Source organism: Tachysurus vachellii, chromosome 1 (assembly GCF_030014155.1).
Source record: "Tachysurus vachellii isolate PV-2020 chromosome 1, HZAU_Pvac_v1, whole genome shotgun sequence".
Taxonomy (NCBI): Eukaryota; Metazoa; Chordata; class Actinopteri; order Siluriformes; family Bagridae; genus Tachysurus; species Tachysurus vachellii.
The window spans coordinates 16860204-16876082 of record NC_083460.1 but is presented as its reverse complement, the minus strand read 5'-3'; the positions used below and the strand labels follow the sequence as shown (position 1 = coordinate 16876082).

The window sequence follows — 15879 nt, the reverse complement described above, 5'->3', positions numbered from 1 at the left end:
TAAAAGAGAACGGCTGTGATTCTATCGAATCCACATGAAGGTAAAGAGATGGTTAGGAAACAGGGTGCATCCTCACTCATGTGGAATCCGTTTGTAGTGATTTAGCTTTTTTATTTGGGATAGTAAGAACATTAAGCTGTACTGCACTCGAGCAAGACTGACTGTGGTACAGGAGGTTATTTGTTCGTTATAAATTATTCTTAAATGCGTTCTCTGGTTGGATAAATTGTAGATTGTAGTTTACGTTAAAAAGCTACAGGAATGTTCCTGAGTAGTTGTGTGTTGTGTGTATTGTGATATCCAGTAAGTAAGAATGCTATCTAATATACTCTATAAGGAATAAAACACACTGGTACTGTACATGCTATTATAGGAAAAAAAATCAGTCACAGTGTCGAGGGTTTTATTCCCCTTTCGCCTCATCATTTTGCTAATGATACATTTTTGAGTTGATTTTATTACTAACATTACTGCAGCTGTGAACTTTATAAACAAAAAAAGGTTAAGGATATGTTACAGAAAAAAAGATCAAGGGAGGAAAAATGGCACTGGAGACTCCTTCCTTAAATGGTAACGAAACATTTCCTTCCAGAAACGTCCTTAGACAGACAGACATAGATCGTGCTTTGGTATGACACCAATTTTTTCTAGCTTAATACATGAGCTCACAAGAAGAGGAAAGACAAGGAGAGATGATGAGAGTGAGTGAGTGAGAGTGAGAGAGAGAGAGAGAGAGAGAGAGAGAGAGGGGTAATGATCCTCACATGGCTACACGCTCGGCTTCAGTCTCAACGCTGTAACCATCCACACATGGCCGCTCCCCTGGGACTCATCAGCGGTGCCCAGCTGTGCGCTGGCCAGCAGAATTTAATTAGCACCACTGCACGCAGCACGGCGTGGCTCGGCTCGGCTCTGTGCAGAAATGGGACCTAACTTATTCTTCAGTCCTCACACTTGCTCCAGCCCTTTCGTGTACTTCTTGCTCTCTGCTTTTCGGGATGTTTGCATCATACTCGAGCCTTCAGCAGAACATGGCCAAGTACGTTGCAGCGACAGCGCTGGACAACTGGTAGGGCCGAAGGAACGACAGCACGGTCAGGAACGGCACCGACCACGGAAAACGCAACGTTTTTAATAACGTGGATGTGAAACAGATCTGCGCCTGCGTTCTTTCCTAATGCTGCAGGTTTATAGAACATAACTACACTATTAAGTATGAACTAAAAGACCATTATTATGCATGTGTAATACTAAACAGGACCGCTCTCCAAAAGCAATATGAGCAGAGCCTGGCCTCTTGCTCTCCGCTCTGTCAAGGGTGAAGGCTAAATTAAGGGAGGCCCCTGGAGGGCTGCCAAAGGGGTGAAAAATTAAACCCCGGGTGGGTCAAAGAGCAAAGGTCAAGTCGGAGTGGGGGAGTCGGGGGTAGGTTAGGAGGTTTAACTGACATTGGAGCGTATCAGCTTAACATGGTGGAAGCGTTTAGAAATATCTCCAAATTAAAATTAGTAAAAGTAAAATTAAAAAAATCTGAAATGGTTAATTTATTAGTCCTGCGATTTTCACTGATGAAGTGTTTTCAGAGAAAGATGGACAGAACAGAACTGTGCAAAAAGAGTCGAAGAGGAGATCGGTTTCCTCCACTGGATAGCGCAGCACATCCCTGAATCCAGTCCGTCATTCCGCCTGCACCTCCAGGATTTCACACAAACCGAAACGCAATCAAGCAAACTTCCAGGATATTCAGGAGAGCTTGCAATTGTTCAAATTGACCGCAGATCTTCCACAGATTTTGGGCCAAGACGTGTCACGTGACGTTATCACATCGCACGTTCAGCCAAAGCCGTCACCAATTTGCATGCGTCGAACACGAGTAGAGCTAACGGAAAAGTAATTACATTTGCGTCTTCACTGGTAGGGCTGCAAATTTAGCAATTTGGGATAAAAAAAAAAAAAAAAGCTGCAGTTGCATCAAAAATCAATCATTTTTGGCTGCAAAAAAAAAAAGATCTTTAGGTGAAATTATTTGCAGAAGGTTGTTTGGAACAGAAAAGAAAAACAAACAGGATTCCTGTACAACACTATCTTTGGATCGTCTGTTCTGCCGAGAGAACTGGAGCTATAGTGCGCTCGGAGTTGAAAGTGACGTGACATACGGCTAAGTATAGTGACCCATACTCCCATTCGTTCTCTGCATTTAACCCATTCAAAGTGCACACACACAGCAGTAAACACACACACACAGCAGTGAACACACACACACCGTGAACACACAACCGGAGCAGTGGGCAGCCATTTATGCTGCAGCACCAGGGCAGTTGGGGGGGGTTCGGTGCCTTGCTCAAGGGCACCTCAGTTGTGGCCGACCCGAGACTCGAACCCACAACCTTAGGGTTAGGATTGATCTCTGATTGATCTCTGATTGTTGTTATTTCTGTATTAAATAGCAGAAACGGACATGACAGACAGCTTGATTTGGAGATTTCGTTTAAGCCGCTTGTTTGTGTAGCGATAAAAGTTTAAAAGTTTAAAAGAAAATTATTCATAGTTGTTCAAATAAACCTCTAATCTAATGTGCTATAGAATACATTTGTCCTGCAAAAACAGATCTCTCTAAACGTGTAGCATCAAAAAACACTCATGTAGCTCCATGTAATACCATTTCATTTTAAATTCCAGTGACCGCTGGTGATGTTCAATCTACTTCGAGCTAGCACAAGGACAACAAAGAAGTGGTGCGCCGGGTGCATTGTAAAGTCATTTGATTAAGTCAAATCAAGCATGGGATTCATTTTAAATAAATATTAAGATGGCTAACGATTTACACTGCTACAAATTTTTCATGAATAAATAAATAAATAAGACAGATAGCCACTCCCACCCCATGAGAGCGCTACATGAGCAGCTCATTACTCATTAGCTCTGAGCGCAAACATGACGAGCAAATTGCAGCCTTTGGGAAAGCAGCTAAAAAATTAATCGACATCGAGCGTCGGACCCGTTCCGTTGCTGTCTGTGTGGTGTTAAGAAATAGTTAAGCGAAGTGAGGAAAATGTTAAGCTTGAACACGTACGATTTCTTCCCTTCCTTGTTTCCGTCTCCCTTGATAATAATGCAGCTGGCAGCGTTACGCGTCCAGGAGTTGAGGCAGAGGTTAAGCGAGGAAGAGTGCGGTCCAGGAGTCCGTGGACACGGCCCAATTCCCAAGCCAAATGTTAAATCAAAATAGTGTGCAACATACAATGTATTCAGTAACACAGAAAGGTAACTTTACTGCAATCGAACAGCAGCCGCAGATCGTTTGTCACACATTAGCTCTGTGGCAACAGAAATTGCTCCAATCTACATCCGAGATTAAAGAAATCGCTCGAGTGTGAATTAATGGTCTGCTTATCAGGCTGAAAAATCACAAATGTAAGACGTGGCTTTTGCTGCCAAGTTTGATAACTGGCAGGTTTTCAAAAGCACGTCCCTACGAGCGGTCCAAGCAATTAAACCTTGACAAATTTGCAGCTGAGGGTGGAAAAAAAGAAGGAAATCTGCAAAGCTTTGCTTTCTTTTGCACATTTACGCTTCCATCTCGGCGAGCTTTTTCTGATTCGGTGGAATTAACCTCTTCCTTGAGAGTGTAAAGAACTGAATTGTGATTTGTGATCATTTCTGTAGTAAACAGGGGTTAATACTTTTTTTTTTTTAAGTGTGATTGTTAATATGGTGAAGGAGTTGGTTTAAAAGTTCTTGGAAGGAGTCTCCAGTATCAGCGCTTTGTAACGGATGTAAAACAGATAACAGTTTTGAGATGTGGTCGAAGTCACGGTTTCACACAAAACGAGCTGTGATTTTTGTCTTGTCTGGAAAAAAGGGAGCTTAGTGAAGCTTTCATGTACATTCCACAGCCGTAAACTTGCAATAAATGGTATGCCTCTAAGTGCATTTACAACATTGAAAGCAACTATAAATGGATAAAAACTTTTTCTTTTAACGAACACATAACATAACATGAACAATGCTACATACGTGACAACAATAAAAGTGAAGTGAAAGTGACAGTGACGTGACATACGGCTAAGTGTGGTGACCCATACACAGAATTTGTTCTCTGCATTTAACCCATCCAATTTATGCTGCGGCGCCCGGGGAGCAGTTGGGGGGATTCGGTGCCTTGCTCAAGGGCACCTCAGTCGTGGTATTGCCGGCCCGAGACTCGAACCCACAACCTTAGGGTTAGGAGTCAAACTCTCTAACCATTAGGCCACGACCTCCCTTAGTACTAAAAGTAACTATGAATGGGTAAAAGTGGAAAAGTGTTTTAAAACACAAAGTTATTTAAAAATAAATAACTTCAGGGCACAGGAAGACGGTTTGGCGTCAGGACAGTCAGTGATTGTTTCCTTACAACAGTACACCTCAAACTGGTTTATGTCTTACCTGAGCAACTTTTGTTTAATATATTGGTTAGAGGAAAGAGTTTTTCTTTGGGGGCTGAAATAAATATTTTAAATATCCATTTAAAACTTAATCCTTAGAGCGTAATCCTCGCCGGATAACAGAGCCGTTATCGGTCTGCGTGTGCGACAAAGGCTTTATTTAAACTGGTATACGATGGATAATTATTATATGCACCAAACCACGCCCATGCTGTGATGATATCTAACGCCTCGCTTTCTCAACTTAACCCTTTCTTTTGATTTCCTTCTTACCCTGATCGCCTCGGTCCTGCTCGATCGTGCTCTCTGACATGTTTGCCTTGTCTGTGAAGGTACGGATTTAATGGTCCAGGGAGTAATGACTCTGCCAGAGGGGCTGGCGGACCAGTGTCTGAGGCTGTCATTTATCTACCTCCCTCCTTCCCTCCCTCCCCTCTTACAGAAAAGGGAAAAGGAAAAGTGAGAGACGCATTGAGAGAGAGACAGAGAGCGAGAGAGATTTGCCACATTTAAACATTTTATAGGACCAATCCACCCAGAACAGCTGCTTTGCCAACTATAAAGTTAGCTCCAGTTTTGCCTGCTTCTTTCACTGTTACTCGGAGAGTATGAGAGATATGTAAACGTCTGCATCTGAAAATATCCCATCAGCGTCGATTAAAACATTGGTCTACGTGGATATATTAGGATGCAATAATAGCTAGAAATGTCTAAAAGGGATATGAGGTATGTTTGGTGACCGTAGTGAGCTGGCTGAGAACATGCTGTTAGCTAAACATGCCAAAGAATCTTTTTAGGCAAAGTGTGGGCTGATAACTGTGAGCCTGACGAATGAAAAACTTTCCTTGCGTTCTGTCTCCTTTGGCCTTTTCCACTATTCCACCTCTTTTGCTGCCTAATGCAGCATGAGAGAGAGAGAGAGAGAGAGAGAGAGAAAGAGAGAGAGAGAGAGAGAGAGAGAGAGTGAGAGGGGGACAGAGAAGCCCAACCCAGTTGCCTAGGGAGAAAACTGCTGCTGACTCAGGACTCTCTTTGTTTCACTGCGCTCTCCTTTCGCCTCTTTCTCATTCCCTCACTCAGTCTCTGCTGTCCAACCCCTCCACATCTGCTGTTTTTCCACACAGTTGTGCTCTCTTTCTCTCTCTCTCTCTCTCTCTCTCTCTTACACACACACACACACACACCCCCCTCTCATGTCGATTTAATAGTGACGCTCTCTCCATCTGCACGACTGGGGCTGAGCTCTCGTGTGATGAAAACAGATAAGTTCCAGAAAAAAACTCATAAATCTGCACTCATCTCTCTCTCTCTCTCTCTCTCTCTCTCTCGCTCTCTCGCTCTCTCGCTCTCTCTCTCTGACACACACACACCAAACCTTCTTTCATGCTTCATAGACAGCACCCTCAGTTCAAACGTTGCTAGCTGTCAGTCCGCTTTACAGACGCCCTGCGCGCACTGGCACGGCTGTATTTGAAGCTTTCTGGAGCCATCACCTACTCAGAACTGGACCAGATCTTTGTGACATTGCAACAAACAAACACCAAGATTTCGGCAACTCTGAGCACGATTTGTGACAAAAGTGACAGAGTGAAGTCACACACAACCACAAGTTTATCTTCTAACTGTGTTCCCCCCCTTCACAGCCTTTCAAAAGCAGCTATCTCTAACCAAAAAAAAAAGGGGGGGGGAAATGGGGTGTGTGTGCAGAGACTGCACTTCTTGCACGAAAATCACAGCATGAGACATTAAATCACTGTTCCGTGGCCCAATTCTAGGCTCTTCATGTCTAGCAGCAAATAAGCTCTAAATTATAACTGATACCAGCAGTCTCCTACTTGCTTGCCAGTCAGGAGCTATAAATTTGGCACACAGGTATGATAAGTTATCTCTGAGAGATTACAGGGGCAGTACGAGAGAGAGGTGAGGCGTTATAGGTCAGTCTGTCCTACAGGACTGTCCACTAGGGATTGTCGAAACTCACACTTTTCAAGTCTAAAATGACCCTTTGGAGGTAAATATAACCTCAGCCTGACATTTGTTCTGGCTAATTAGTGGACAGCAGGCCACATTTTCAGCCTGGAGAAAGAGAGAAGACAAAATCATCCATCACACCGTTTGCATTTAGCGCCTGACGTCTAGCAAACGATGTGGCCGAGGGCCGGGGTCAGCGTGCGAGACACTGAACTCCAGCTTTGTTATCGTTGGAAGAGAAACACGCTTCATTTTTGAGCTCAGGCTTAGTTTGGGTTTGTAGAGCGCAGCGCAGCAGAAGCAGAAAAAAACAAAGTAAAATTGGAGATGCGCACACACACACGCACACACGCGCACACACACGCGCACACACACGCACACGCATATGCACACACGCACGTGCACACAAGCACAACACGCACACACACATGCACTCACAAAAGCGCACACACGCACACACACAACACAAGCACAACACGCACGCACACACAAACATGCGCACACACACACGCATGCACACATACATGCACGTGCACACATGCGCACGCGCACACACAACGCGCACACACAACGCGCACACACAGATCCATGCTCACACATATGGAACAGCTTTACTTCATGCTACGGGAGCAACATAACATAGAATTAGTGATTCCTAAACCAGCTTTACACACTCACCTTCTCCACCGACGCACACAGAGCTTAAGAAAATGAAGATCTACAAGTTTGTGCTGATTTTGCTCAGACGTTCTTGATTAATGTCCTGATTGATTAACAGCAGCAATTCCAGCTGCGAGTAAATTTCATATGAATGCACTCATTCTCACACGTTATTGTTTCTATAGTAACAGCTAACACAGGGACTTCTACAGTAAACGCTCCCAAATAAAGGGATTTATGTTTAAAATGATTGCTCTGTTTCCTGTGAGGAGCATTTTAGGAAGGAGTCTCCAGCGTAACCGTCTGCAACAGCTTTGTAACAGTCACAAAGTATTCCTGGTTCCCTGCTTTGCATTTCAACTCGCCTTCAATGATTCATTACCTACAATAACTTAATACCTAGAACTTTATTACTACATAATAAAGCTTTTATTCCTTACGTAGGAACATCTGAATGAATTCACGTCACGCACACATTTCCCAAAACTTTACTATAACATACTGTAACAAGCACAGTATTAGAAACCTGTGTGTTATCTTGTGCAGTTATTGAAAATGAATCAACAACTTCTGACCAATCAGAATCAAGAATCCTATGGCAACCGTCGTGGTGGAGTTAAAACACATCTACAGTGTGTAAACACTGTGTGTTTGTCTCTCTCTGTGCATGTCTTTGTGTGCACGTCTGTGTGTGTGACTGTGTGTGTGTAACTGTGTGTATTTGGCTCTGTGTGCACATGTCTGTGTGTTAGACTGTGTGTGTGAGACTGTGTGTGTGACTGTGTGTGTGTAACTGTGTGTATTTGGCTCTGTGTGCACATGTCTGTGTGTTAGACTGTGTGTGTGAGACTGTGTGTGTGAGATTGTGTGTATGTGAGTAAGTGAAAGAGTGTGGGGGTGCACACACATGTGCCCTCTAGACAACAGTCTATTTACGAGTGGCTGCAGCTGGTGTCTAGCGTCTGGGCTCTGTCACAATCCCTGACACCGTGTCACCCCTACTAACAAGTGTGACTCATTCTGCAAGCTCTTCTCTCTCTCTGTCTCTCTCTGTCTCTCTCTGTCTCTGTTTCTCTTTAACACGCACACACACACACAGTCTCACACACACAGTCTAACACACAGACATGTGCACACAGAGGCAAATACATACAGTCACACACACAGTCACACACACAGATATGTGCACACAAAGACAAATGCACACAGAGAGACAAACACAAAGTCACACACACACACACACACATATGCAGCATAACAATGTGGTTCAAATTCAAGCCTACAGGAGTAAATTCAATAATTATATAAGTTAATTTAACACTTGTGAGTTTAATGTGGAACTTGAACTTGACTTCAGTAACCCTAATCAGTACTGTAGGACCCTTGTTTGTGGTTAAGGTTGCCAGTTACTGCCCTAAAGGGGGTTAGGATCAGGGCAGTGTCAGGATAACACACACACACACACACAAATACACACAGAGACACACACAAATACAAACACACACAAAAACACACAGACACACACACAGACACACGTATATGAGCTCCTAAATGTATATCTAATAATCTGGATGTTTACAGACGCCCCAGTGCACACCAGATAGGAAGCAGAAGAGAAGGTGGGTGGAAAGGGGCATAGGGGCAATCTGCCCTCTGCAGCTAAGTGGAGTCCTGCTGGAGGTGAAGGGTTAAACGAGCCGGGCCTTCCTGCTGAGCCAGCACTCTGCCAAGTGCAAGGTTTCATTGTAGTAGATACGGAATGAAACTCCTGCCCATTAGTCATGGAAGTAACACTGAGGCTCCTCACGGGTTGTTAACCGTTTCAGCACCACACTCGTAACATACACACACACATACAAGCTGACTGCTGGGTCAGAATCAGCAGTGTGACATGTCGAAACACTGTACAGATGCTGCAAATTTTTTTAAATTAGGAAAATAGCAGGAAAAAAAAATTTGTTTGTATTGTTTGTGTCTGGATTCCCAGTGCTTTTTTTTGTATTATCGACTTTAAGAAACAAACAAAAAAAATCTAGGCTATTGAGGGAATGACAGTTTATAGCTACTATAATACAAGTGATAATAGATATTAGTATAAGTATTGTATCTCACTGACATTTCATAAACTACATAAACTATAAACAGACAAATAAATACGTTTGGTCACTTTCTAATAAATTGATTTGTATACCTCTTTAGCAAGGTACGGATTTTATGGGGCTGTCGTGGCCCGAATCGTTTGCATATCAAATGTGCTGAATATTGTCACGAACCGTCTCAAAGTCTCAACGTCAACTTGACCGCACAATTGAATCAAAATATCCAATGCAGAGCCGATCGGCCCTATACGCACACTACGCAAGTTGCGTAGGGCCCCGCAAATTACGCAAGGCCCCGCCTCCCCTGCCTCGTTTTACAGCGTGTGTTAATGTTTACTGTGCAGCATGGGCGAGGCTAAAAAGGAGCTCAGCACCCCTAAAATTTTTATTAATATTTTAGTCCAGCGGGTCGCCGCCACTGTGGAGTAGCACAGGACGTGAGTGACTCGTCCATAGCCATAAACGGAGAGAAGTAGCGCCGGCTACAATGTTCTTCCGCAAGACGCATGCAGTTCTATTTATTAACTGCTAAAGCATGAAACAAAAACAGCAGCGCGACAAATAAACTGCGTACCTGTGTTGTGTGTACGTGTGTCTCTGTTGTTAAAGTTTATCGTTAATTTGATACTCATTTTAACAATTGGGAGTCATGTAAACATGATGTCACGTGCGTCTTTTGGAAACATGGAAGCCCTGGCGTTTGGACCAGAGTGAAAATAAACGACATATCACTGTATACCACCTGTATGTGTGAAAAAACTTACTCACTTTGCTGTATTTATTCATTCCTCACACACAGAGGATTTAACCTGAACCAGGCTTAACTCCTGAACTCCTAGCATTACTCTCTCTCTCTCTCTCTCTCTCTCTCTCTCTGTGTGTGTGGCCTGCCAGTGAGCAACGGACATACGACAGTTCTTTAAAAGAAAAAAGACAGAATCAGGTGGACAGTCCATAATGATCTTGTGAAAGGAATTTGTCATTTAATAAAAAGTTAAAAGCCCAATAATAATAATAATAATAATAATAATAATAATAATAATAAAGTCATTTTAAATGTCCCTGATGGTTCAAGTATTGCTCTAATGCATACTATAAAACACAGTGACACGGTATGGCAAGCATTTTAGCTTTTATACATTCACATGATATGGATTTTTGATATCAATTCAGTTTTCAATACTTAAAAATATTATGAATTATGTAATATGTAAATATTATATTATGTAAATATTCAGAGTGTGATTTCTAGTAGTAACCATATTTTTGATATCAGGAATTACGTTTTTACACTAGTAAAAACGTAATTGCTGATATCTGCTATTGCATATTCACTAGTTGAATATTGCAACAGCCAAGTCATATTATAAATAGTATTTTATATTTGAAAATGGATAAAGAGGAATCTGAGGGAAGCAGTTTAAGTGGGGCTTAATGCAGCTTATAAAATGAATAATAGTAGTTATCTAAACCTTACAGGTGCTATGCTGAAATTTGTTAGTAGAGGAGATGCTGTCAAGTGTGAATGTGTGGCAAATGGTTTACATGGCTCACGGGTCAGGTAGAAGGGCCCCTTAGCAGAATTTTGCTTAGGGCCCCAGGGAGGTCAGGATCGGCTCTGATCCAATGTCAAAGCATGTGCAAAAAAAAAAAAAAAAAAAAAAAAGTTGTTGTTGAATAAACAAGAATTAAAACAAATGGTTGCGAACGTCGCATCAGATCAGATTTCCTGACTGTACTGATTCGTGAGATCCTAAGTGAAAGTGAAAGTGACGTGACATACAGCTAAGTATGGTAACCCATACTCAGAATTTGTTCTCTGCGTTTAACCCATCCAAAGTGCACACACACAGCAGTGAACACACACACAGCAGTGAACACACACACAGCAGTGAACACACACACAGCAGTGAACACACACACAGCAGTGAACACACACACAGCAGTGAACACACACACAGCAGTGAACACACACACCCAGCAGTGAACACACACACCCAGCAGTGAACACACACACCCAGCAGTGAACACACACACCCAGCAGTGAACACACACCCGGAGCAGTGGGCAGCCATTTATGCTGCGGCGCCCGGGGAGCAGTTGGGGAGGTTTGGTGCCTTGCTCAAGGGCACCTCAGTTGTGGAGAGCCTGTAGAGACTGGTGTGCTTGTTTAACAATGCTGTCCTTCATAGGTGTGCTGTAGATGTGTACCGTAGGTGTGAGAGAGACGCCAAGAAGTGGCTCAGTGGTGAAAGATTTAAGGAGGGAGGTACAAGACTGCAGTAGAAAAAAAGAGGTGAAGAATGTGAGCAGTGAGATAGCAGAGGCTGGAAACTTTCATAAGCAGGTTTCACTGAATCTCTTCTCATCTTCTCCAACCATTGTGTTTTTGTCCTCCTCCTCCTCCTCCTCCTCTACTGCTGTCTTTCGACAAAACATCAAACGCACGCCCACTCCTCTACTCGAAGTGGCTGAGCGCAAAAAACACGGCGTCCTGATACTCAAATCTGATGCAGCAGCTTCCCTCTACACGCACTTTTCATTAACCTTTCGCACTGGGACGTTGGATTGGTTCCAGAAGCTGGCAATCATAGAAACTCCATATTGGAGCGTAATAAACTGACTGACAGAGCAATGACATATCAACGCTGACAACGGAGCCAAGAAGTTTCAGTGCTGATTAATGCTTGGAGAGAATAAAGACTACATCTGGTTCGATCCTCCTGAGACCCGGAGCATGCAGTCGTACGACTTTTTCTCCCTGATGTTTAGACTTCGTTAACTTACGGTCAGTATCAGTGACTACAGAAAGTAAGCAATGGCACTGATTTGCATACACTCATCTTTACTGATCTATCTTTGTGTATTTATGTACACATTCTAGATTCTTTACTTTTTTTAAGTATTTGAAGACTCTCAGAAGACAATGAGTCAACCTCTGGTCTCAAATCAAATAAAAAGTAAAAAGTCAAGATCACGCTAGTTTCATGCTGGGAAAAAAAAGGTTCAAGACAGATGGGATCTGTACAAAAACATCAAAGTGAAGTGATTACAGTTTTACTCCCATGTTAGAAACCCAGTCCTACTGCTCCTGCCTTCATATCCTCACATATCAATAAGAAATAAACACCATGGGGTGTGTTATAGGAAAAGAAAATCAACAACAGGGAGGTGTGAAGTGTGTGTGTGTGAGATTTGGGTCTGGGTGTATATGTGTGTATGTTCGTGATTTTTGGGTGTCTGTGACTGAGTGTGTGTGATTTGTGTCAGCATGTGTGTTATTTGTGTAAGTGTGTGTGTGATTTTTGGGTGTGTGTACTTGTGATTTGTATGTGTGTTTGTATGTGTGTGTGTGTGTGTATGTATGTATGTATGTATGTATGTATGTATGTATGTGTGTGTGTGTGTGTGTGTGTGTGTGTGCGCGATTTTTGGGTGTCTATGTGTGTGTGTTTTTCTTACCCCGGTCTTGTCGCACAGTCGGAGGGTGTTGAAGGAGCCCATAGCAAACACCTCACCATCAGGAGCCCAAGCCACAGAGGTGATCGGGTAATCATGGGGGGATGAAGAGTAGAGAGGACGGCCATAACTGTCCCACACCTGAGAGAGAGAGAGAGAGAGAGAGAGAGAGAGAGAGAGAGAGAGAGAGAGAAAGACACACAGAGTGAGAGACAGAGAGAGACACAGAGAGAGAGAGAGAGAGAGAGAGAGAGAGAGAGAGAGAGAGAGAGAGAGAGAGAGAGAGAGAGAGAGAGAGAGAGAAAGACACACAGAGTGAGAGACAGAGAGAGACAGAGAGAGACACAGAGAGAGAGAGAGAGAGAGAGAGAGAGAGAGAGAGAGAGATTATGTAATTAGAAAGAAATAAAACAGGAGTTTGCCATTTCTAGAAAATAACAAATGACAGTGACGTGATGTTTCCTAACATGAAGCGAATTTCTATTTTTTCCAGAATCTTCCATTTATTATTGAATATAAGAATGTTAATAAGAACGTTCCTTCTTACATGAGAACCCTCGTCAATGGCTCTAGAGACATCTTACCTTATATTTACAGTCTTCTCCACCAGACAGAATCAGATCGTTCACAGAGTTCCAGTCCACCTTGAGTATAATGCCGTCGTGAGCTTTCCACTGCAGGCAGAAAGACAAGAGAGAAGCTTGTTTAGAAGAACTGAGATTAGAAGAATGCTGTAAATCACATCTTCGCTAATGACCCGCTGCTCTCTGGAGTTCCTTCGTTCCTCACAGACCTGTAAGCTGGAAAATGCGCCGAATTACTGCAAAACAGCCGGCGGCATCCAGAAATCGTAAAGCAGCGTTATTTCAGTACGAGCTGCCTATTAGGCTTTTAGTTTAATATCCCTGCAAAGCTGCGGATGCTAAACAGAGCCACGTCAAGCCGAGTCATGTGTGGATGATGCCACTGTTAAATCTTTCTATGCTATACACTGTATTTCCTTTCTGTCAGTAATCCATGTCTGAGACAAACCAAGGGCTTGAACTGCACAAATAAGCAAAATGAACAAAACGAAACCGACATGTCGGCAGAGAAAGAGAAAGTTCAGAGAAAGGATTCGGAGTTCATACTGCACAACCCAGTGACAAAAAAGTCTTCAAAACACGTGCTCTCAAGATGTCAGTATGTTTTCCATATCATTCTTTCATTCGTTTATTAATTCTTCCACCTTTATCTGATTTTTATGCTTGTGAACTTGGGCACGAGGTGGAAATACGCCATGGATCACGGGGCACGCGTCACACACTCACTCACACTTAGCAGCAATTTAGTGTAACCGATCCACCTACTGGTATGTTTTCTGAAGGTGGGATAAAACCTCAGGAGAACCCTGAAGACACGTGGAGACCATGCGAAACTCTGCTCAGGATGGAAACAAGGACCGTTGAGCTGTGAGCATGTTTTTTTTTTCCTTCTTGGCCTCTTGACGTTAATACATCAAAATAAAAAAAAAAATAAAAAACAGATTGTCACGTTACAACGAAACCACAAAGCTCTCCGTGTTGAAGCCTTTCCTGGGGAAAAAAAATAAAGCTTTTTAAAAAGCTCTGATCCTGAAGACTCCTTGTGTAGACGTTGAATAAATGTCTCTGTATGCAAAATTCAGAAATTTAAGAATCTGACACCAAATAATAAGTTCTGTTGCTCTATTTCTTGAGAACCTGTAGCAGTTCTTGTTGTTGCTCTTATTTGGGAAAGGAACCAAAAACCGTACAATGGAAGATTTCATAATGAGCAACCAGCTGATGAAGGGAAGTTCGAGATGCGTACCAAATCTGTATTATACAAAAAATACGCATGCAGGACAAACTAAAGGAGAGAAAGTTGCATTGCGAGAACGGAGAGAGAGGAGCAGTTAGGAGGACGTGTGCTGAAACAGCTGACACACCGGTCTGTCTGTTCTCTGTTACTGTAATTGCTTCAACTTTGAGTAATTGAAAACAGCACCGCAGATTCGATTCGCAGTTGGCCACAGGGAACGGGAGTCGACCCCCACTTTCATGCTTCGGGACCCCATTTTCTCTCATGTTAAAGACTCGTATTAAATAATGCATTCGGGTCAGGTTAAAGCACTGAATTATAAGCCAGGGTTCACAACCACACAAGTGATTTGGTACAAAAAAAACACACACACACACACACACACACACACACACACACACACACACACACACAGAGACTCCTGGTTAAATATTCACTGACCGAGAGTGATTCTTACATTTAAAAATAAGCCACAATGCCGGTGTATGGTGGATGCCGATGAGAATTAGCCCTCACTCATCTGTACCTAATTAGACAGATGCAGCGGCGCTTTAGTCCATTAACTTGTCCAGCTCTCTCAGCTCCTTGTCTGTACACTCTGCTTAAAACGGATTCAGCTTTAATGTCAAAACCACGTATACTAAGCTTAGCGGAGAAACCGTCGTGACGGAGATGTATAACTGCAGCGAGTCTGGTGTTTGCACCAGGTGCACAAGGTGGCTGGGTAAAGCGAGCTAGCTTGGTGCTAAAGGACAAAGGTTGAGAACATAAATCTTATTCATTGCTCAGATAGATTATTCGGCAAATAGTGATTGGATACAAACATAAATATACTTAAACTGTCGAGCGCACACACACAAGTCTCCTTCCACTTTAAGTAAAAAAGTTAAAAACTGAGGTATGCTGATACTTTCTAAAGCGCTAATCTCTCTAGGTTTATAAACTCTCGTGTTCTTGAGCTGATGTGTGTATTATGATGGTGTGTCTCTATCCTGCCTCTGTCCTTTAATGGCTTTCCCCAGGCTGAGGTGAGCCAGGGAGCAGGGGTGAAAGGGCCAAACTTGGGGTCACGGGGTCATACTTCTACAAACTGACAGCTGTTGCTTGGGGAGGGCCAAACTGAGAGATCCCTCTAAACCCCTCGGCCTGTTTACTCAAGATCCCTGCTGCAGTTCAGCGCCCAGTACAACAATAAACACACAGACGTTGCACCATCAAGTCTTTAAACTGCTGACAAGGGTGTGCACACACACACACACACGCACACACACACACACGCACGCGCGCACGCGCACGCACACACACACACACACACACACACACACACACACACACACACACACACACACACACACACACACACACACACACACACACACACACACCACTCATTATACTGGACTTAAGAACAGAATGAAGGATAAAAAAACACTATGTTATAA

At 43.1% G+C, this 15879-nt stretch overlaps 1 protein-coding gene across 4 annotated transcripts in view; it reads right to left on the bottom strand.

Annotated features, from left to right (window-relative positions):
* ift80 (intraflagellar transport 80 homolog (Chlamydomonas)) overlaps positions 1 to 15879 on the bottom strand; it is a 62357-nt gene that overhangs the window by 32974 nt on the left and 13504 nt on the right. For all 4 annotated transcript variants that reach the window (XM_060875140.1, XM_060875130.1, XM_060875149.1 and 1 more), the window contains 2 exons: positions 13201 to 13290; positions 12620 to 12757 (listed from right to left, as the gene is read on the bottom strand). In XM_060875140.1, the coding sequence (XP_060731123.1) occupies positions 12620 to 12757; positions 13201 to 13290 (228 nt within the window). The remainder of the gene's footprint in view (positions 1 to 12619; positions 12758 to 13200; positions 13291 to 15879) is intronic.